The sequence below is a fragment of the Ovis aries genome, chromosome 10 (assembly GCF_016772045.2).
Source record: "Ovis aries strain OAR_USU_Benz2616 breed Rambouillet chromosome 10, ARS-UI_Ramb_v3.0, whole genome shotgun sequence".
Lineage (NCBI taxonomy): Eukaryota > Metazoa > Chordata > Mammalia > Artiodactyla > Bovidae > Ovis > Ovis aries.
In genome coordinates this window covers 86,316,861-86,337,525 of record NC_056063.1, presented here as the reverse complement: position 1 = coordinate 86,337,525, position 20,665 = coordinate 86,316,861, and the positions used below count along the sequence as shown (strand labels likewise).

General features: G+C 54.1%; 1 protein-coding gene and 1 long non-coding RNA gene across 9 annotated transcripts in view; one reads left to right on the top strand and one right to left on the bottom strand.

Moving 5' to 3' along the window:
* Positions 1-20,665, top strand: part of RASA3 (RAS p21 protein activator 3) — a 101,136-nt gene that overhangs the window by 4,042 nt on the left and 76,429 nt on the right. For 4 of the 8 annotated variants that reach the window (XM_042255114.2, XM_060394248.1, XM_027973830.2 and 1 more), the window contains exon 1: positions 18,777-18,913. The exons of 1 other annotated variant lie outside the window; for it this stretch is intronic. Coding sequence is in view for 4 of the 7 variants with exons in the window: in XM_060394248.1 (XP_060250231.1) it covers positions 18,859-18,913 (55 nt within the window). In the remaining 3 variants the exon portion in view is untranslated. Of the gene's footprint in view, positions 1-123; positions 176-9,109; positions 9,504-18,776; positions 18,914-20,408; positions 20,633-20,665 lie in introns of those variants that run through there. 3 more of the 8 variants (XM_060394247.1, XM_042255111.1, XM_060394244.1) reach the window with 3 other exon arrangements.
* LOC132657280 (uncharacterized) lies at positions 1,824-10,343 on the bottom strand. Its single transcript, XR_009595177.1, has 2 exons — positions 9,521-10,343; positions 1,824-3,253 (listed from the first exon to the last, which is right to left on the bottom strand). It is a non-coding gene; the product is annotated as an uncharacterized LOC132657280 (long non-coding RNA).

Below are 20,665 nucleotides of genomic sequence, written 5' to 3'. Positions count from 1 at the left end.
ATTTGACCATATGCTGAGCCGTGAAAAGTCTCCACAAGTTTCAAAGAACCACGGTCATACAGACAATGAGGCAGCGTGGGGATTAGGCTGAGGATTAAGCAGAGGGACAGCTGAGAATCACCTGTATCTGGATGAGCTCCAAGGCCAACAACAAGGCAGGGCGTTCCTGCAGCCGGTGAGTCTGCTTTTAGGGCACATCTGATATGCTTGTTGGGTGTTTTGAAACCAGGGAGTTTTAGTTGCCAGTAATTAGTGGGTTATCTGTAGCCTCAGTCATGCAATCACTTTCCGGGGATGTCAGTCCTGAGAAGGTTCACTTACATCTGCTAATCCTGCTCTGGAGATATTCGTAGGGAGCTAATCCGGAAGAAGAGAAGAGGCTTGAACACAAATGACGACTTTCCATGTTTCCAGCGTCACTGCTGGTGGGGCGGTGCGCCTGCAGTGTCCTCCAGGGGCAGGGCACCTGCCATATCCACATGGGGCGCAGAGACCGGAAATGCGCTGGAACGAAGGGTCCTGGCCTCTGTGTGGAAGGCGGTCTGGGGGGCACGCGCTTCCCCGTCTGTGTGCCTGCGTGGCCCTCACTGTGGAGGCAGCTGGCCCTGCCTGTTGTCGGGTGGCCATGTCTCGGTGCTGTGTGCGGCGGTAGTGGGGAGGTGGAGCCTTCTCGCTGGCCGGGTTGGCATAAGCAGTTGCGCGTGTGGTCTCTCTGCTTTTAGACTCTGCCCTGCCGCCCTCACGCCGCTAAAACAAGCAGATGAGTTCTTGCAGCTTGTTTCTCCCAGGACAAAACTGAGCGTAAATGTCAGAAAGTGTCTTAGAGTCACCTTGTCCTGGGTCCAGAGGCACTCTTGAGCTACTTAACTTTTAATAACGGAAGTGATGCTGTGGAAACGGCCCCAGACTCAATGGATAGCAATAATACGTGTTTCAACCTCACAGGGCAGGCCTGGCTGGAGCGGAGACAGAGCTGGGTTCGGAAGCTCTGACCGTGGGTCAGGGATGTTTCCCTCTGCCTCGGCCTCAGCATCTGCCGTGCCTTGGTGGAACGACCTACCTTCTGCAGACATCGCAGTAGGCGTCTTGGTGCAAAAGACACGCGAGGCAGCAGGTTTGACCGGGTCTTCAGCTGAAGATGAGCTGCTGCTTGCCTTGAGGTCATGGGGTGCAGGCGAAGCGGTTTCCCTCTGCGGCATCACTGACTGGGGAGGGGGGGCGGGGCCAGGCTAGGGGGAGCCGCGGTGTCCGACCTCCTTCGCCGGTTCACCGTCTCCCACCAGTGGTGTCCTTTGCTGTGTGAGCTTCTGGGACACTTTCAGTCAGGTTTCTGATCTCAAACCTTCATGGAGACCTCACCGATCAAAATTTCTGACATCTTACTTGCTCGTTGCCAAACCCGAAGATTCCGTTCTGACCCTGACCTCACCTTGCTTCTGCCCCGCCCGCCTCTCTCCCACTGGCCTCTCTGCAGGAGAAATGCAGATTTGCCCAGAAGCCAAAGAGCTGGAGTCCAGAGCCACCCCCCCCACCACCACCACCACTGCACCCAAGGCCTTGGGAAGGCGCGAGCGGCCTTGCCTTCATGGCCCTAGCCCTTCCCTTTTCGAGAGACGACCCCTCCCCCGCATCCGGCCACCCCTCCTCCAAGACCTGCTGCTGCTCCGGCCTCTTCCTTTTCTGCAGGCCCTCCCTGCTCCCGTGTCCCCTGCTGGCTGCACACCTCCAGGGGGTGGTCGCTGGGTCACCAGAGGGCGTGAGGCCGAGATGGCAGGACCCCAAGAGCCTTCCACACTCAACCAGACAGACTCTACCTGGACACATTCAATATTTGATTTTGCATTTTTGTGTGAAGAAAACTTCCTGGAACTCAGAGAAACTATGAAAAGCAAAGTAATCCATGGCTGGAATCCTAAATGTTAAAGCTAATAACTAATACACAGGGTGTAATACTTCGCCCTTGAACATGGAATAGCAATTTGCTGTGAAACCTAGTTTTAAAAGCTGTCAGTGAATTGGGCAATGAGTCAGCACAATTCTTACCAATTCAGTGGGGCAACACTGAGGTGAACCATGCAGGCACGTAGAGAACTCAGCCGGTAGACACTGCCTCTTCTCTTCACACTTGAGTCCAGTCCAGTTCAGTGCAGCTCAGCCGCTCAGTCGTGTCCGACTCTCTGAGACCCCATGAGTCGCAGCACGCCAGGCCTCCCTGTCTATCACCATCTCCTGGAGTTCACTCAGACTCGCATCCATCGAGTCCGTGATGCCATCCAGCCATCTCATCCTCTGTCAGCCCCTTCTCCTGCTGCCCTCAATCCCTCCGAGCATCAGGGTCTTTTCCAATGAGTCAACTCTTCGCATGAGGTGGCCAAAGTACTGGAGCTCAGCTTTAGCATCATTCCTTCCAAAGAAATCCCAGGACTGATCTCCTTTGGGATGGACTGGTTGGATCTCCTTGCAGTCCAAGGGACTCTCAAGAGTCTTCTCCAACACCACACTTCAAACGCATCAATTCTTCAGCGCTCAGCCTTCTTCACAGTCCAACTCTCACATCCATACATGACCACAGGGAAAACCATAGCCTTGACTAGACGGACCTTAGTCGGCAAAGTAATGTCCCTGCTTTTGAATATATGATCTAGGTTGGTCATAACTTTTCTTCCAAGGAGTAAGAGTCTTTTAATTTCATGGCTGTAGTCACCATTTGCAGTGATTTTGGAGCCCAAAACAATAAAGTCTGACCCTGTTTCCACTGTTTCCCATCTATTTCCCATGAAGTGGACCAGATGCCATGATCTTCATTTTCTGAATGTTGAGCTTTAAGCCAACTTTTTCGCTCTCCTCTTTCACTTTCATCAAGAGGGTTTTTAGCTCCTCTTCTCTTTCTGCCATAAGGGTGGTGTCTTCTGCATATCTGAGGTTATTGATATTTCTCCCAGCAATCTTGATTCCAGCTTGTGTTTCTTCCAGTCCAGCATTTCTCATGATGTACTCTGCATAGAAGTTAAATAAGCAGGGTGACAATATACAGCCTTGACATACTCCTTTTCCTATTTGGAACCAGTCTGTTGTTCCATGTCCAGTTCTAAGTGTTGCTTCCTGACCTGCATACAGCTCTCTCAAGAGGCAGGCCAGGTGGTCTGGTGGTCTAGAGTTTAGGGGTCTGGCCTATTAGTGAACCCAGAGGATTGTCACTCTTGCTGCAAAGCATCCTCACAGAGATGAGCTGACATGACCTTGGAGCAGACAGCTACATAAAAAAAAAAAAAAAATAGAAAATTAAAGGTCGAATTACTGTCCTCAGAAACATTTCAGAAAATAGTGCATATCCATCATGTAAGAACAGGATGCTATCTTTTAACAGGCAGAAAACGGGAAAGAAATTAAAATATGGGCATACTGAACTTAAATCCCACGAAGAGCTGTCAGCCAGGACGAAGCTCAAACGTAGAGATGGGGAGACCCCCGAGAAGGGCTGGAGCTGGTCTGTGGTCAGCTTGGGAGTGAAGTGTCTGAATACTGGGGTTTCAGAGAGACAGAAGGATGAGCGACCACAGTGCATAACAGGGAAACTTCCTGAGCGGCTCAGCCTCGGACCTTAGTTGGCAAAGTAATGTCCCTGCTTTTGAATATAAGATCTAGGTTGGGCATAACAGCCCCACAAGGCTGAGGACACTGGAAGTGAGACCAGCAACCCACTGCCCTTAAATAAGTTCAACTCACTTTCTGAAAAAGACTGTTCGGTTGAATCACAAAGCTGGAACTGGCCCAAAGCAGAGGGAGTCAGAGCGTGTGCGGTGGGGGCGCTGGCGGAGCCGCGCCAGGCAGACGACCCTGAAGAGAGCACGCACACGGGGCTGCAGGTCCTTTTAACCAGGGAAGGCGAAGCAGCACAGACAGCCGCAGAAACGCCTGCGGAAGAAGACGCACGGTAGCAGCGCAGTGCTGGTCTTCAGGCAGACCGACGAACAAGTTAGCAAACCCAGAAACCCAAGTGCACACAGGGATCTACTGACAAAGATGCCATTTCAGAGAATCAGGGAAAGGATCAGCCACACGCGGTCTGAGAGGACTAAAGGGCCATTTGAAAAATTAGCTTCAATCCACACCTTACATCTTAGTCAAAATAAATTCAAGACAAATCAAAATTTAACTGGAGGCAAAGAAAGCATGAAAGTAGTAAATGAAAAGAAGAATGATTTTAAAAATAATGTAAGAGGGAACGTTCTTTCTACAGTGTGATATGAAACTCCAGAAGACGAAAGTTGATAAAAAATAATTTAAAAAAAATAGCACAGCATAGCATCACATCACTGGAAGAATCTTCCAATAATATATGGGATCTGAGCCCTAATGAAAACAATTTTAAAATAAAAATGTTCAAAAATCAAATAAAGGTCTTTGGATTAGCTGATTTAAAACTATATTAAAAATAAATCTACCAATAAATGTTATTACAGAAAAATAAACTGTATCTTTCACAAAACACAAGCCAAAGACACAAACCCAGAGGTTTTTGCACACTATAAGCTAAGAAAGAGAGTCATTTTTTTAATGAATGAAGACGCCAACAAGTCAATACAAAAGACCACAGGCCCAACAGAAAAGTGAGCAGTAATGACGAACAGACGTTTCACAGCGGAAGAAGCGCCCTGGCCTCAAAACTGAAAAGATTCATGACCCGGAGAAGCACAAGCAAGCGTAGCCAGGAGCTGTGTGGGGGGCTGCGGAGGCCCCCCCCCCCCCTCAAGGGTTTTCATGCTTCTTCAGAGCCAGCCACACCGCCTTCCTCTTACGGCGCATCCTTAAACAGTCTTAATGCAGACCACAGGAATCAGGAACCGTGGCCTTACACGGCGCGAGTGATGACCGGGCTGCAGCCCTGCCCAGAGGGGACGGTGCCTTCAGTCATCACGGGAGCCGCCGCGGCAGCCACAGCCCTGCCGTGTGCGTGGGCCGGTCCAGCCTCAGCCGGAACCTTGCCCATCAGAGCGCCGGACAGCCCTGGGCGCCTCCCAGCCGCGACGGCCCCTGCCGATGCGGGGACCGGGCTTCCGGCTCACAGGCTGAATACAGGCGGCCGCGGTCTCTGTCTGCCCAGGCTGAGGGCGACCTTGGACCCTAGAACTGGGGTTGTGCTGGGGGCCTGGCTAATCGGCCTGAGGACCTGGAACTGGGCCTGCCTGTCAGCACGCACTTGGGGGAGCGCTCTGCGGGTTAGCGCTCTACTGGTTAGCGCTCTGCCGGTTAGTGCTCTGCTGGTTAGCGCTCTGCTAGTTAGCGCTCTGCTGGTTAGCGCTCTGTGAGTTAGCGCTCTGCTAGTTAGCGCTCTGCCGGTTAGCGCTCTGCTAGTTAGCGCTCTGCTGGTTAGCGCTCTGCCGGTTAGCGCTCTGTGAGTTAGCGCTTTTCTGGTTAGCGCTCTGTGAGTTAGCGCTCTGCCGGTTAGTGCTCTGCTGGTTAGCGCTCTGCTAGTTAGCGCTCTGCCGGTTAGCGCTCTGTGAGTTAGCGCTTTTCTGGTTAGCGCTCTGTGAGTTAGCGCTCTGCCAGTTAGTGCTCTGTGAGTTAGCGCTCTGCCGGTTAGTGCTCTGCTGGTTAGCGCTCTGCTAGTTAGCACTCTGCTGGTTAGTGCTCTGCTGGTTAGCGCTCTGTGAGTTAGCGCTCTGCCAGTTAGTGCTCTGTGAGTTAGCGCTCTGCTAGTTAGCGCTCTGCCGATTAGCGCTCTGTGAGTTAGTGCTCTGCTGGTTAGCACTCTGCTGGTTAGCGCTCTGCCGGTTAGTGCTCTGAGTTAGCGCTCTGATGGTTAGTGCTCTGTGAGTTAGCGCTCTGATGGTTAGTGCTCTGTAAGTTAGTGTTCTGCTGGTTAGCACTCTGCTGGTTAGTGCACTGTGAGTTAGCGCTCTGCTGGTTAGTGGCATGCTGGTTAGCACTCTGCTGGTTAGCGCTCTGCTGCTTAGTGGCATGTGGGTTAGCACTCTGTTGGTTAGAGCTCTCCCTGTTAACGCTCAGCCAGTTAGTGCTCTGGTAGTAAGGCTTTTCCTTTCTCACAAGTTGCTTTGAAAGACAATTCAGAAATGAAGTTTTCTTTAAGAGAAACAGAGATTGTGGCAAGTAATCCGCAATTCTTTGTCTGCCTGAGACAAAAGGTAAAAGGTCCGTTTCCACGCTGCTTCTAGGCTTGGCCGTGTAAATTGGTTTGACCACTGGGATACAAGCAGGGGCTTGAAATGTGCACAGATCCTGGAGTTTGCTGCTCATGGTATGGGAAACACCTTGGTGCTGAGTTAACAAGGCTTGTTTGCTGCCGTGAGAACGACTGATCAAATGTGGGGAGAGGTAGCCACCCCTGCGCTGGCAAACGAGGCCATCCTAGATGGGAGAATAGCCCACCAACCCCAGAACCAGAGCGTGGTGCCACTTTCAGCCACAAGGTGTTTGTTTGATGTTTGCTATATAACTGACAGAGATTTCACTAAAATGTTAGTAGATGTAGCTAAAGCTGCTTCGTGCATAAAATGAAGATGTGGAAATGAACCTATGCACAGACATTAGAAAAGAATATAATACTTTATAAAGTCCATTGCTGAGACCTAAAGAGGTGAAGTATATAAAATCCATCTTTAGTTTAGATGCACAGTGGCTGAAAGTTTTTTCGCCTATTTGAATGTTTACTTCTTTCAAAGTTCCTCTCTACAAGAGAAAACTTCTTGTAAACAAATCCAGATTCGGTACTGAGGCTTGTTCTGTGGTCTTGCTGGTGCATTTGTGCCTCAGGAGGACGTCTGCCAGGGACACACCACATGCTAGTGATAGAACTCCGCTGCTGGGGAGGTTGGTTGGGGACACAGAGGGCCGCCACAGGCCTCCCCGGACACTCCAGTCTTAACTGAGGCCCCATGCCCTAAGAGTGCCCTTTGTCCAGGGCAGGCTGGGGCTGCTGGCCACTCTTTTCCAGGAACAACAGTGCAGCACCCTTCAGGGTCAGAGGAAAGGCCAGTTCAGGGCCTGCCCTGGGCCTGCGGAGCCAGAACCTCAGGAGGGGTCCCGCGGCTTTTGCCTGGCCCCTCAGGTCATGCGGATGGTATGAACCGGCTCTGGGAGGGGCTGAGGCCCAGGTTTGTCTGGTGGGGGCCCAGAGAGGCTTGTTTAACAGAGGAACCTCAGGATCCCAGTGGCTGGGGAAGATCTGGAGGAAGTCCAGTCAGCGGAGGACCTATGGTCTGACCACCGACCCTCAGCCCCACACACAGGCTCCTGGGTTTGCCTGATGGCTCCAGGCCACGTTCCAGGAGTCCTTGCCACTTGGGGACATTGTCGATGTTTCCAGCAGGTGGTACATGCTAATCACCCAATCAGAAATCTGAGCAAACCCAGCAGTTGACTTAGCTGCTGAGTCAGGCGTCTCCATTCGCAATGCAGGAGCTGTCAATCACGCCATCAGCAGTGATAAAGAGAAACGTGTAGTTGGCGTTATTAAGCACTTCAGCATTGTTGTGTGTGATAAAAAAGAACACTCTTTCGGCTCTAGTCAGGCTGAGGTTGGTAAGCACAGACTTCGAAGGAAAAAGAATAAAGGGTGATGTTCTGAATTTCAGCCCCTGTTCACTTAAACACAGCTTAGCTTTTACTGCGCTTTCACAGTGCGATGTGGCAACGCTGCCCAGTTCTGTTAAAAATCTAAGGGAGAGAAGAAAGTAAGATGGTTTAGCAATGTGTGTGACCAAGTGTGCAATCACTTTTTTATTTCCTAAGGAGGAAGTTAGGCAGAGATAATAGCTTATAAGTTTCTGTACTGTCCCCATTGCTCCACAGTTGGCTTAAAATAAAAATCATCTGGGGTAGGTTATTTCTGTTACCTGAGAAATGGCCCCAGGTCACAGCGATTCTGGTGGCTGATGTCTACATGTGGTTGTCTGCGTCTTGGCGTGGCACCCCCTGCCACGGCCGCAGAGGACATGATTGTGGGGTGCTCTGAGCAGGACCTGAGCCCTGAACCTGCGGCCCCGCCACGGCCGGCAGAGGAAACTTGGTGGGCCCCAGCAGCCCACTGGGGCCACAGTAGAGGCGTGGCTGAGAAACTCAGTGACGTGTGTGCACGGAAGATTCTGGGAGAAAAGTTAGCTTTGGCGTCAGCAGTGACATCGGCCTTCTGAGTTTTGAGTAGACAGTCTGGCGAGCTAAGCAGGGATCGAGCATCTCAGCACGGTGCTGAGGAGGCAGATGTGGCTGGCGACGCTTGACGTTCTGGGCTGAGCTGGGCTCTGCGGACTGGCTCTGAAAGGCTCAGAGAGAAATCAAGCCGCCAAGAGCATTACGCGCAAGCCAGGAGTTGGTAAAAATTTGTTAGCCAAAAGCCTCTGAATATCTGAGTCCGTCTTGAGAGAGCCTCGTGCTGGTGATTACGCAACGGTCTCTGTCTATATATAGAGCAGATACTGGCATTCGGTTCAGAGAACAGAAAGCTGTGAAAACAAAGATGAAACAAAAGTACAAGATCCCTTCCAGAAAGAAGAACAGAACACAGCCTTTCAAACGAGAATTTCGAAATACCATGCAGCCATCTTTTCTTGTTTGTTTTTGTATTTCTGATTATTTTATGGGGAGACTGATACACACGTGAAGTTCACACACACCCAGCAGCTGAGGCTAAAGCCAAGAGTCAGCGGGTTAAAGCTAGATGCTCATCGTGAGCTGGAGCAGTTGTGTCTGCCTCCTTTTCTCAACTCTTTGCCTTAACCCCACTTGAGAGTTAAAGAAATTAGATCTGTGTGTGCTTCTGGCCCTGGGACTTCTCAGCTGCCTTTATAAACTCAGCATTGAGGGCTAGAAAGGAATTCGGGGAAACCTGCAGACAAGGCGCACTGGCTTGCTTGGCGGTCCAGAAGTCCTGCTGGCCGTTTCCCATCTGGACACCTGACGGGGCCCAGCAAACCTCAACTCCTGGGTCCTTGAGAGTCAGAACAGCAGCCACATCAGAAACACCTTTAGTTACAACAACAGAGATGCTGATGCCACAGATCTTACTTCTCTTGTTAATCCACCTTTTAAATTCCCTCTGGGCCGAGTAACGCATGTGTGAGGGGAGCTCGGACTAGGGCACAGGCCATATGCCCAGCAGGAGACCTGGTCACGGGCTGTGTGGGCTGTGGGGAGCTGGCAGCAATGATTCTCGCCTTCTTGTGGGAAGGCCTCCTCCAGGAGCAGGAAGGAAGTGACTGGTGGGGAGTGAGTCACCGACTGCGGCTGAGAATCCTCTGGCAAGAGCGTGGATTAGCTCTGGAGGCTGGACAGATTCGACCACCCCTGGGCCTCAGCCCCCACCCCCCAGCCATCATCAGATGTAACGCACACAGTTTAGACACAGCAGTGGATGGGGTTCGGGGTGCCCAACAGACACTCGAGGCGCCGGATTAGCCGATTCCTGGGGTGCTGCCTGGCCTGCTCCCACTGGGGCATTAGCTGTGAAATGAACAAGTGAGTCTTAGGAGAGGCCCTTTTAAAAGGTAAATTTCCATCTTACCTGTTACGAATTGGGGTGAGGTAGAGCGCGGTTGCTGAGGTCCCCCTGAATGAACACCTGTTCCTCACCTGGCCACGAGAGCCACCCCCTGGAAGCGGACTCGTCACCGCTGTTCTGAGCAGACCCTGGGCCAGGGGCCCCGTCGTCTCAGGCCCCGTGTGGTCAGGTGCTGTTCTCGCTGCTCTGGCCTCCGGTCTCCTAGTTCTTCCATCCAGCAGCCACATATATTGTGTTCTGAGTCCTTTCCACCAAGTGAGCTGGAGTTACGAGACCAGACCAGCTGGGAGCGGCGTGGCTCCCTGCCTCCCTGGCCCCAAACCTGGAGCTTCAGCCCAAAGGCCCTGCCAGTCCCTGGTTCTCCTGCCGCCTCCCCTTCCTTCTGCCTTGGGAAGCTGCTCTGCTCTATGGCGGGCGGGGGGCGGGGGGCACGGACAGTGAAGGCGGGGACTTCGGGGCCCTCTGGGAGGCTGGGGGCTCGCTGGCAATCAGGTCCAGGGCCGTGTGGGTCCCTCCTGCTGCCTTGTCACGTGCGCAGACCCGCCACCCCCTTCCCTGGCCCCTGACGACCACGGTCGCTTCCATCTCTACAGTTTCTTGTTTTTAAGTCCTGTGAGTGGCCTCGTGAGGTGAGCATGGCAGGCTCTCCTCCTTCTCAAGGTAGCCCGTTTCTGGCACCAGGTCAGCCATCTGCTCCTTTTTGCTGCTGAGCTGTGTCGGTTTAAGATCCACCCGCGGAAGGATGGGTGGAGGTTGTCTCTGGTTTGGGTGTCAGTGAACAGTGTGGTTTTGTGAGCGTCCTGTCTTCTGAAGATTTCTTCCTCCAGGGGAGGGTCTGGGGTGAGTGTGAGGCCTTCCTCTGCACTGGATGCAAGCACATCCTGGGAGGCAGCGGCAGGGAGAGCTGACTCCTAGGGGGTGGGTACCTGCAGGGGCCGCAGGTCGCAGGGTGGAGTGGCTGACTGCCTGCCCCAGGTCTCCCAGGTCTGATGCAGGTGCTACAGGACGGCAGGTGTCTCCCAGGTGCTGGGGGGCGGGGGTGGGGTGAGAGGAAAGTGCCCCACCCTCAACCAGAAACCACTGAATTGTCCTGAGCACCAAATGCCAGCAAAGCACCTCGTGGTCCTCAGAGCCTCTCTCTGGGAGGGCACTGCTGGCCCATTTTCACAGACCAAGACACTTAGAGACAACAAGGGGAGAAGAGTTCTGTTCACATCAAACCGTTTGGAAGGGATGGAAGGTACCGAAGTGGGTGTCAGGGGCCCACGTTAATAGAAGCAGCACCCGCCCCTCACGGCCGCACGCAGAGCTGACGGACTTGCGTTCGTGCTCCCAGATGCCACGCTTGCGCCTGACCCGCCCGGTCTCCCTGCCTCTGTGGGATGCCTGGTCCGGCCAGTGGCCCCCGTCCACTCCCTTTCTGCAGCCCTGAAGCTGGGAGCAACGGCCTCTATGAGGGGTGAGAGGCAGTCCTGGCTGGGCCGGCCACCGAGCCAGAGCGACCTTGGAAATGGGCTTCCGGTCTTCACCAAGTGCCGCCACTGAGTTCACAGCTTCGAGGCTGTGTCCACCTCCAGGATCATCTCCTCTGCTTGCTTCCCCCACCTCTCCAGGCCGAGCCTGCCCGAGGGGTGCCCAAGACAGCGGGCTGCCGCCTGCCTGAGGCGACTGGAGTACCATAGTCGTGGTACTCCCACGGGATCCACAGCCTCCGGACACGCGCCCTGTGCCCAGCAAAGCAATATCTAAACAGCAAATACTCGTGCAAGCCTGCACAGCACCGTGGAAGACTGCCTATAAATAATAGCCACACCATGGAGGAAGTGTAACGGGCACGCAGGGCCCATTTGCTCCTTTCACGTTCCTGTACTACGATGTTGCATCTCCCAATCCAGCGTTTCACAAAAGCTCCTCCTGGCCGCAGAAGAAGTCTGTTTTGCTCAATTGTTAACAACCTACAGAGCAGTTTGGGCCAAGGCAGCTTTATCGCTGGGTCTCTGCAGCCCAGGGCTCTACAGAGGAAGAGTCTGTGGTCAGAGGCAGGGGTTTCCAGAGCTCCTGGGATCTCTCCTTTGAAGCCTGTGCTGTGATTCTATGGTGAGGAAACAGCGACAGCAAGTCTCTGCCCCAAGTGGTCTGTGCCAGGTAGCCACGCCTCTCCTTCTAGCTTCTTCTGGGATGCTTTGATGAAGACTTTAGAGGAAAAAACGCATACCCTCCTGCTATAACTAAGAAGGCAAGGCTTGGGGCCTAGTTAGCTGCTGATTTCAGGGGTATCCTCAAAGAATCTCTTGATATTTGGCAAATTAGGTAAAAAAATAAAAAGTTAAACTTTTTATGATAAAAACATAGATATTTTGAGCAAATATTCTTCATCATAAGCAATCATGACATTACCTAACTCTACATGACAGGTAAATCTGTTAGATGCCTGCAATCACACTTTGCTGTTACTCAGATTGACAGGCGCATTCTACTGATCAAAGGCATCCCACGTAAACTCTTAGGGTTTCTGCTCGTGAGGCTGGGCCAGGCCTGGGCTGCCCCTGTTGCTGCTGCTGCCGCTTCTCAGTCGCGTCAGTTGTGTCCGACTCTGTGCGACCCCATAGACTGCAGCCTACCAGGCTCCCCCGTCCCTGGTGATCCCTAAACCTCACTGGCTTTACGCAGCAGGTGATGTTTCCCACAGCTGCTCACCACGGCGGCTCCAGGGCGGCTGTCTCCCCACAGGGATCGGCAGCCCTGGGCGCTTCCATCTTATGTCTGAGTCTCAAAGTGAGGCCTCCCGCTCACTGCGGACGGAGAAGAGAGGGACGGAGCTGACCGGCGGATTTTCCCAGCTTCCAAAAGAGGTGCTGTGGCTTACTGGGCACTGGACTCTGTGACGAGCTGCCAGGAGGGGAAGCAGCATGGACCCCCTTCCCAGGAGCAGCTCCCGGGCCGGCAGTGGCCCAGCTCCAGTCTCCTCACAGGCCACCGAGCCGGGCCTCCCCTCCACCAGCAGCTCAGAGCATCTGACAGGAAGCTCAGTACAGACACCTATGCTTAAGGCTGTTCTCCTCGGTGTGGGGCAAACAACAAATACTGGAGGAAGGTTATTCAGGGGTGTTATTCCTCTTCTCTCTGGATTCTCCGAATGCTTTCTCTTGCACCTATCGGGCCACCAGAGACACCTCCTTTGACTCCTAAGAGCCCAAGTAAACCGCCAGAGAACTAGGCTGAACTTTATGAAACGGAAAGCTCGGCAGTGGCCACAGGGCTGGAAAAGGCCAGCTTTCATTCCAATCCCAAAGACAGGCAATGCCGAAAATGTTCAGACTACTGCACACTTGGACTCATCTCACACACTAGCAAAGCAATGCTCAAAATTCTCCAAGCCAGGCTTCAGCAGGATGTGAACTCCCTGATGTTCAAGCTGGACTTAGAGAAGGCAGAGGAACCAGAGATCAAATTGCCAGTATCTGTTGGATCATCAAAAAAGCAAGAGAATCCCAGGAAAACATATACTTCTGTTTTATTGATTACACTAAAGCCTTCAACTGTATGGATCACAACTGTGGAAAATTCTTCAAGAGATGGGAATACCAGACCACCTGACCTGCCTCCTGAGAAATCTGTATGCAGGTCAAGAAGCAACAGTTAGAACTGGACATGGAACAATGAACTGGTTCCAAATTGGGAAAGGAGTACGTCAAGGCTGTATATTGTCACCCTGCTTATTTAACTTCTATGCAGAGTACATCATGCAAAATGCTGGGCTGGATGAAGCACAAACAGGAATCAAGATTGCCGGGAGAAACATCAATAACCTCAGGTATGCAGATGGCACCACCCTTATGGCAGAAAGTGAAGACGAACTAAAATGCCTCTTGATGAAAGTGAAAGAGGAGAGTGAAAAAGCTGGCTTAAAGCTCAACATCCAGAAAACGAAGATCATGGCATCCAGTCCCATCACTTCATGGCAAACAGATGGGGAAACAATGGAAACAGTGACAGACTTTATTTTCTTGGGCTCCAAAATCACTGCAGATAGTAACTGCAGCCATAAAATTAAAAGACACTTGCTCCTTGGAAGAAAAGCTATGACCACCCTAGACAGCATATTAAAAAAGCAAAGACGTTACTTTGCCAACAAAGGTCCACCTAGTCAAACTTCTGGTTTTTCCAGTGGTCGTGTATGGATGTGAGAGTTAGACTATAAGCTGGACTATAAGAAAGCTGAGCGCCAAAGAACTGATGCTTTTGAACTGTGGTGTTGGAGAAGACTCTTGAGAGTCACTTGGACTGCAAGGAGAGCCAACGAGTCCATCCGAAAGGAAATCAATCCTGAATATTCATTGGAAGGATTGATGCTGAAGTTGAAGCTCCAAGATGTTGGCCCCCTGATGTGAAGAGCTGACTCATTAGAAAAGACCCTGATGCTGGGAAAGATTGAAGGAGGAAGGAGAAGGGGACAACAGAGGATGAGATGGTTGGATGGCATCAACAACTCAATGGACAAGAGTTTGAGCAAGCTCCGGGAGATGCTGAAGGACAGAGAAGCCTGGTGTGCTGCAGTCCATAGGGTTGCAAAGAGTTGGACATGACTGAGCAACTGAACAACAAATTATGTTCCAAATTTTTTTTCATGTGACAGTGGAAAGAACTATCACAGTCATTCAACAAGGACCAGCTGAGCTTTTACTATGCTCCAGACACTGTTATGAGCAGAGCAGCAAACCCCACTGTTAAAGATGGGAAGTCACTCCCTGACTCACTGAATATCCCTTATGGAAAAAGATTATCTTAAAAATTCCTCCAAAATATTGTCTTTTCTGAAACATGAGCACACTTCCCTTCACTAGGCAATGACGTATATGAGACAGTGCGTTCCATCTTCCCCTTCTCACCTTGACTGCCAGGAAACTCAGAGCTGACTTCTGCGTCCATTGCAGTAGCTGCCTTCACTACACAAGTTAGAAGCAACAATTTCTTCCTTCAACATATTTTTGATATGCTTTTAATTATGCATTGTCTGTTGGTCATTTATTTCATGTCACTTCAAATCCTTTGAAAGTAGATTGAGCAGATATGAAAAAAATTACTTATGCTATTGTGTGTGTGTTAGTCACTCAGGCATGTCTGACTCTTCGTGACCCCATGGACTGTGGCCCGCCAGCCTCCTCTGTCCATGGGATTCTCCAGGCAAGAATACTAGAGTGAGTAGCCACTCCCTTCTCCAGAGGATCTTCCTGACCCAGGGATCAAACCGAGGTCTCCTGCCTTGCAGGCAGATTCTTCACCATCTGAGCTACAGGGAAGGTCCACAATGCTATTTTAGCCATACACAAATATCCATTTGTTGGTAGATTGGTGCTTCTCAATAAATATTTTGGTCAGGTGCAATAGAGGATTCTATGGAAGAGGGAACATGGTAACTGTGAGTTATAAACAAAAAAGAGTACAGGTGTTTTCTGCGAGTCATCACTTTTCCCTTTGATCCCTCTCTGTCTTCTTGTCTCTTACAATCACAGGTATAAGGGAACAGATTCTGGTTTAGGAAAGAAGGATCAATCCCTTTGAGCAGAACACAGATCTGGAGAGGCATGGTACTTGCATGGTCTGTGGGGGTGAGTCTTCTCAGAGAAGGAGTCAAAAAGGATGCTGTATGCATCTCCGTGCTTCTCAGATGGAAAGCGAGGTGCTCAACAACACCTGGCCCCACTGATGTGGGAACCCTTGCGTCTCCGTGAACTTATGTCTGACTCTCTGAGCTCATGTGTCTCAGAGCGCACATATCTTCTCAGACCCTCTGATGAACTGCCAGCTTCTTGCTCCTCTGATCTGATTAAAGTGATGTCATCAGTATGGCAAACCAAACTGATGCTCTGCGGCCCGTCCAGATCTCTTTCGGCTGTGTTACAACAGAGAGCAGGAAAGCCTGAGGGTACGGAGACGGTCTAGGGTCTGCTAGAGTCTGTGCCATGTGGTATAGCCTGCTTCTGATTCTCCCCCTTGTGTGGGGTCAGAAGAGGGCGTCCCCAGCCCCGTGGCCACACACCACAGTTCAGAGGTCTGGCTGTGCACCACCTCTGGCCCGGCAGCTGCAACCACGTGGGGGGACCCTACGCTAGAGACCTTGGGGGTTCAGTGTCATTGTCTGGAACCTGTCTGGCTTCAGACATGGCACTGTGAACTAAACCACCATCAGGCCCTTCCTCCACGTCTCGATCTCCATGTTCCCTCCAGCACGCGTCATCCTTTTTGATCTCCCATCTCGGCCTTCCTTGCTGGGATGGCTCTTCACCCACACAACAAGGGACCAAGGTGGGTGCTCTGCAGCCATAGCAGGCGTCGCTACCAGTCCCCTACCTGCAGTGCAGAGAAGTGATAGCCCGGGGGCTCACTGCGAGTTGCTCCTGGCCCCGAGCCCCATGTTCTCCTGGACCTCACAGGGTTCACGCTAAGAGGGGCATGACGATCCTTCAACTCAGAACCTGGCTCAGCGGCTCTTCAGACGTCTAGGTGTTTCCCTTTCCAAGTGGAATGACCTGCGTAAATGGCCACAGGCCCCTCTGGGGGAGGCCCCAGGGAATGTAGTCCTCTCCTCCAGTGGGTAGTCCCTGGGATGAGAACTGGCTCACGCCTGGAAACTGGGTAAGGGGCTGTGACATTCTACTGAAGCAACTTTCCTGGGCCCCTGAGTCCTGTCTTCAGCTTTCTTTGGTTGCATAAACTGAGTAGTTCTCCTGCTGGCTGGCTTCTGTCCTGCCCGACGCCACGCTAGCCTGACCATCGCTGTAGCTCTTCCAGCTCGGCACATCAGGGCCACCGCTGCAGCCTTGCTGCACAGTAACTGCTCCCAGTGACTTCCGAAGTTAAACGTCACCGTCTGGCCTCTATCATGTCACCGCCTCGTCATGCTCACCATGAGCCCAGGGCTCCCTGTAACGAAGTCTCGGCCCTCCACCCAGTCCTGCACAGCCAGCACATCCCTCATTGCGTTTGGAAATGGAGCGTCTCCTGGGCTTTCCTAGGCACTGACCAGGTTTCCTGGGCTCCTGGAGCTTATTTCCGCTCCTGTCCTCAGGATGCTGTCCTCAGCTGTCTGCCACAACCACTGGGCATTTCCACTTCAATTCATGTGGACTGCTGCTTCTTACAAGCTTCCAAAGGCCCTACAAGGGGTGTGGAGTCCCGGCCAGGGTGCTGAATCCCGGTCATGGTCCAGCGACGCTGTGTCAGGGGACTCTAACCTGGTCCCCCGTGATGGCAGTCCTCTCCTGGGCCCAGCGCTCTCTGGCTCTGCTCCTGACTTTGCTCCCCGGTCCTTCCAGCACATTTCCCACATGTGCAGATCCAGCACTTCCCCAGCTGCGAGAGGCTGCTGTGCTGGGGAGGGGAGATGGGCGCAGGGCACAGCGCCCTCCCCCAGCATCCGTAAGCACAGAGGGTGCGTGTGCCTGTGCCAGGGGAAGGGGCACACCTCTGCAAGGGCAAAAAGTCTAGGAAGGCTGGGGTTCAAGGTTCTGAGTGCCTTAGTCCAGAGGATGCTCATCAAGCCTCTGGGTCACAGCAGCCTTCCTCGGGCTGGGCCTGCAGGTGGCCCTGGGGCGCTGGGACTTTCGTGATTAAGCCCTCACTCTGACCCACAGCTTTTTGGTTTCTCTGGTTGTAGGAGAGTTACATGGTGACAAAGAAAGCTTTTTGTCACATTTTCCTTAAATGGGTGATCTTCTCATTGCCTCGCCCTCAGCAAGAACCCCCCGGTTCCAAAGCCAGGTGACTCCTGCTTTTCCCAGCCTCCCTAGAGCCTGAAACGCTGCACTGCACTGTGCCTCCCCCATGCTCAGCTCAGATGCAGTCACTGGCAGGCAGGGGGCTCCTAGCTCTCAAACCCCATCACAGAGGCCACTCCTAGAACACTCCTGCCCCCAACTGTCTTATGCTGGTTTCTCTGGAAACAGACTCCGAAGCAGAGATCGGAGTGTGCAGGCCTTTTTTGGAAGTGTTCTCAGAAGGGGCGTCCTGAGAGGGGGCGAGGGAAGGAAGACTGCCCTGGAGAGCAGCTGGTCAACAAGGCACCGGCTCCCAGGGCTCAAGCAGATCCTCTGAGAAACTTGGGAGCTGGGGGTGCTTTCCAGTTCCCCAGATGGAGGCAGAGCCCTCCCAGTTCAGATCAAAGGAAGCCTGGCTTACTGCAGGAGCCCCCAAGGTCTGCAGTAGGGTGCAGCAGCTCTCACTGGGGCCTGGACCAGGGAGGGCTGCTGCCCTAACCTTCCTGTTAAACCCCAGTAAACACCTCCTGTGAAGCTCTTGAGCAGATAACCTCCAAGAGATGACTGAGGGCCTGGAAGGAGGCTCAAATAGTCTGGGTAAAGAGGATCATTAACTTTTCTCAACACATACGTTAACATCTCTTTAAGGACGTGAGGAAAAGTAACAAAGAGAACAGGCCTCTCTCTTTATTATGCTTGTATTCTGGTGTGTGTGTGTGTGAGTGTGTGTGTGCTTGTGAAGCCAGAGGAGGGGAAGAGGATGTGAAGTCAGTAGATACAGAAAATGCTCTGAGGATGGTAGCCTGGGGGCAGGGAGGACAGACTGGAGTGCACTTGGCCTTGTGAGAAGCTAGGAGCCAGGGTGGCCCGAGGCCCGGGCCGGGCAGGTTGGCAGCTGGAGGGATGGGGTCTCACCAGGACTGCCCGTTGCTCCAGATCCCAGGTGGCCTGCAGCGCCTACTCTGAGGGGGTGAGCTGGGCCGCGGAATTCTTTCCCGTTTCCATCTTTAGATTTGCGTTTCTTAAATCCCTGTGCATGTGTCTTCCCTCCCACGCCCCCGACTGGTCCCCACACCCAGCGACACTCGCCGCCCCCCGCACACCCGGCTGCTCAGCCTGTTTCCCCGGCAGCAACCAGCCCGGTCGCCCCTCCGGCTGCTTCCCACTGCACCCCCGTCCTGCTCTCGCCGCCGGCCTGTACCCCGCACTCCCCGCTGCCCGGCCAGGATACCAGTGTGGTTCCTGGGATGCTTCGGGGATACAGAACCAGCCCCTCGGGCCTGGGATGTGGGCTGAGCCTCCCCGCCCCGCCTCCTCGCCCTCAACCAATGAGCGGCTGGGATCGCTCCGTTGGCCGGACGGTGACGCCTCCGCCCCGCGGCGGGCTTTGAGCGACCGGGGCAGGGGGCGTGGCATCTCCGCCCCCGCCCGCGTCCCCGGCCAATGGGCGGCGTGTGGGCGGGGCAGGAGGCGGAGCGAGCGGGCGCGCGGGCGCGGGGTCTAGTCCGGACCGCGGGGACTGCGCCGCCGCTCGGGCTCCGGCTGCTCCGCGGGACTCGGCTCGCGGATCCCGGCGGACCCAGCATGGCGGTGGAGGAAGAGGGGCTCCGGGTCTTCCAGAGCGTGAAGATCAAGATTGGTGAGTTCGCAGGAGCAGGCGGGGCGGCGGAGTCTTCGGGGGGCTCGCGGCGGCCCCGCCGGTCCCCAGCCCCTTCGCTGGGGTCCACGGCCCTGGCGCCTTCCAGCGATGCGCGCTCCCCGGTTGCGGCCCCCTCCTCACCCCGAGAGAGCGTAGCCGCGGCCCCCTCCCCAGCACCAGAGACGCCCAGCAGCGGCTCTCTCCCCGCCTGCCCCGAGGGCGGGCTGGGCCGAGGGGGCCGGTGGCCCTGGGGGACGCAGCGCCCCGCCGCTGGCGTCCCCTAGTCCCCGGAGGCAGGGTCGACTGCAGCGGGGGGAGGTGCTCCGCCGGACCTGGGTCTGGTCCCCAGGGACTGCGTATCTGCGTGTGCACGAGCGCGCGCTCGGGGGCTCTCCGGATGTGAGAATTTTAGGTGCTAGAAACACCCAGCTTGGGGTTCCGCGCCTGGCTGAGTGCGACACCCGGACACTTCCTTTGCTGGGGACGTGGGAGCTCTTGCACCTTCCCTCCGGGACGAGGGGCCGAGCGGGTGGCTGACCGGAGCCTGGGTGTGCGGGTGGCTGTGTAGGTGGATGTGTCTGTGTGTGTGTCTGCCTGTGACTGTGTGTGTGCCGGGGCTCTGGCCCAGGGCTCGCTCGGGGCAGGGCGCCAGGACAGCCACCCCCTCCCCCTTCCATTGAGAACTGGCGGAGGGAGCTCTTGGCCACCAGGGCCTGTCATTCAGGTCGTGTCCCCACAGGCGCCTGCCGCTCTCACTGGACCCAGGAGCTGGGGGAGGGGCTGGGCGGCAGTGTCTGGACTTCCTGGGTTTATGTGGAGAGACTTGCTTTTTCCCACTTCTGACTGGGAAGGGTGATGTACAAGTTCCCCCGAAATAAGACTGGCACCTGGAGTGACCGTTACCCGCCACTGCCATTGGCGTGCCGGCTGAGAGGACAGCTCCTGCTGGAGAGGGCTTCTAAGGCCCGCGAGAGTTGCCCTCTCAGGGTCCTTGCTCACTGAGCCCCCCGGTCCTCCGCATTCCCATGTGGAAAGGGCCTCTGGGAACCATGCCAGGCCCCCAGTGACTGCTGGAGCGTCAGCTGCTGATGACGTCTCATGCTGCTCGGGAATTCCAGCCACCCCAAATCAGCGTGTTGTTCCCTGTCTGCTTTATTTTGGTTTATGGATCATCGCTGAGACGCTGTTGATATTTGGCTCAGAAGCACCGCAGATAGGACGGGGGCCGCACTTCAGCCCTGAGGAGCTTGCCTGGAGAGGGTTTCTCTTGTTTACTTGGTTGGAATCTGCTGTCACTTTCTGCCGAGAGGTTCAGCACGGCCCTCCACCTGAAGTGAGGCAGGGAAAGTGCCTCTCAGCCCCAGGGCCAGTGAGCATGAAGGGGATCCACACCAGAGGCCTTGAGCTGCTTCCTTAATCAAGGGACAGGAAGGGGTGGGGCGTGGCTGCGGGGGGTGTGCCAAGCTTCTGGGTGCAGCCGGCAGGAGGGGGTCTGGGGATTTTGGAGTTCGAGCCCCACACGGCCAGCCTGAACTCGTATCAGGAAGCCGAGAAAATTGATTTCTTTCCAGAGTGGCCCAGTCCAAGAAGCAGAGGGCGAGGAGGCCCCCACAGGTCCAGGAGAGGAACTCTGCTGGCCTGGCAGGACGCCCTCGGGAAGACTCTGGACCCACACAGATGGCCTGGGCCTGGAGGGAGAGGGCTTGGAGATGCTGCTTGGTTAGGCTTTCTCTCTTTCGTGTGTGTCGCTTT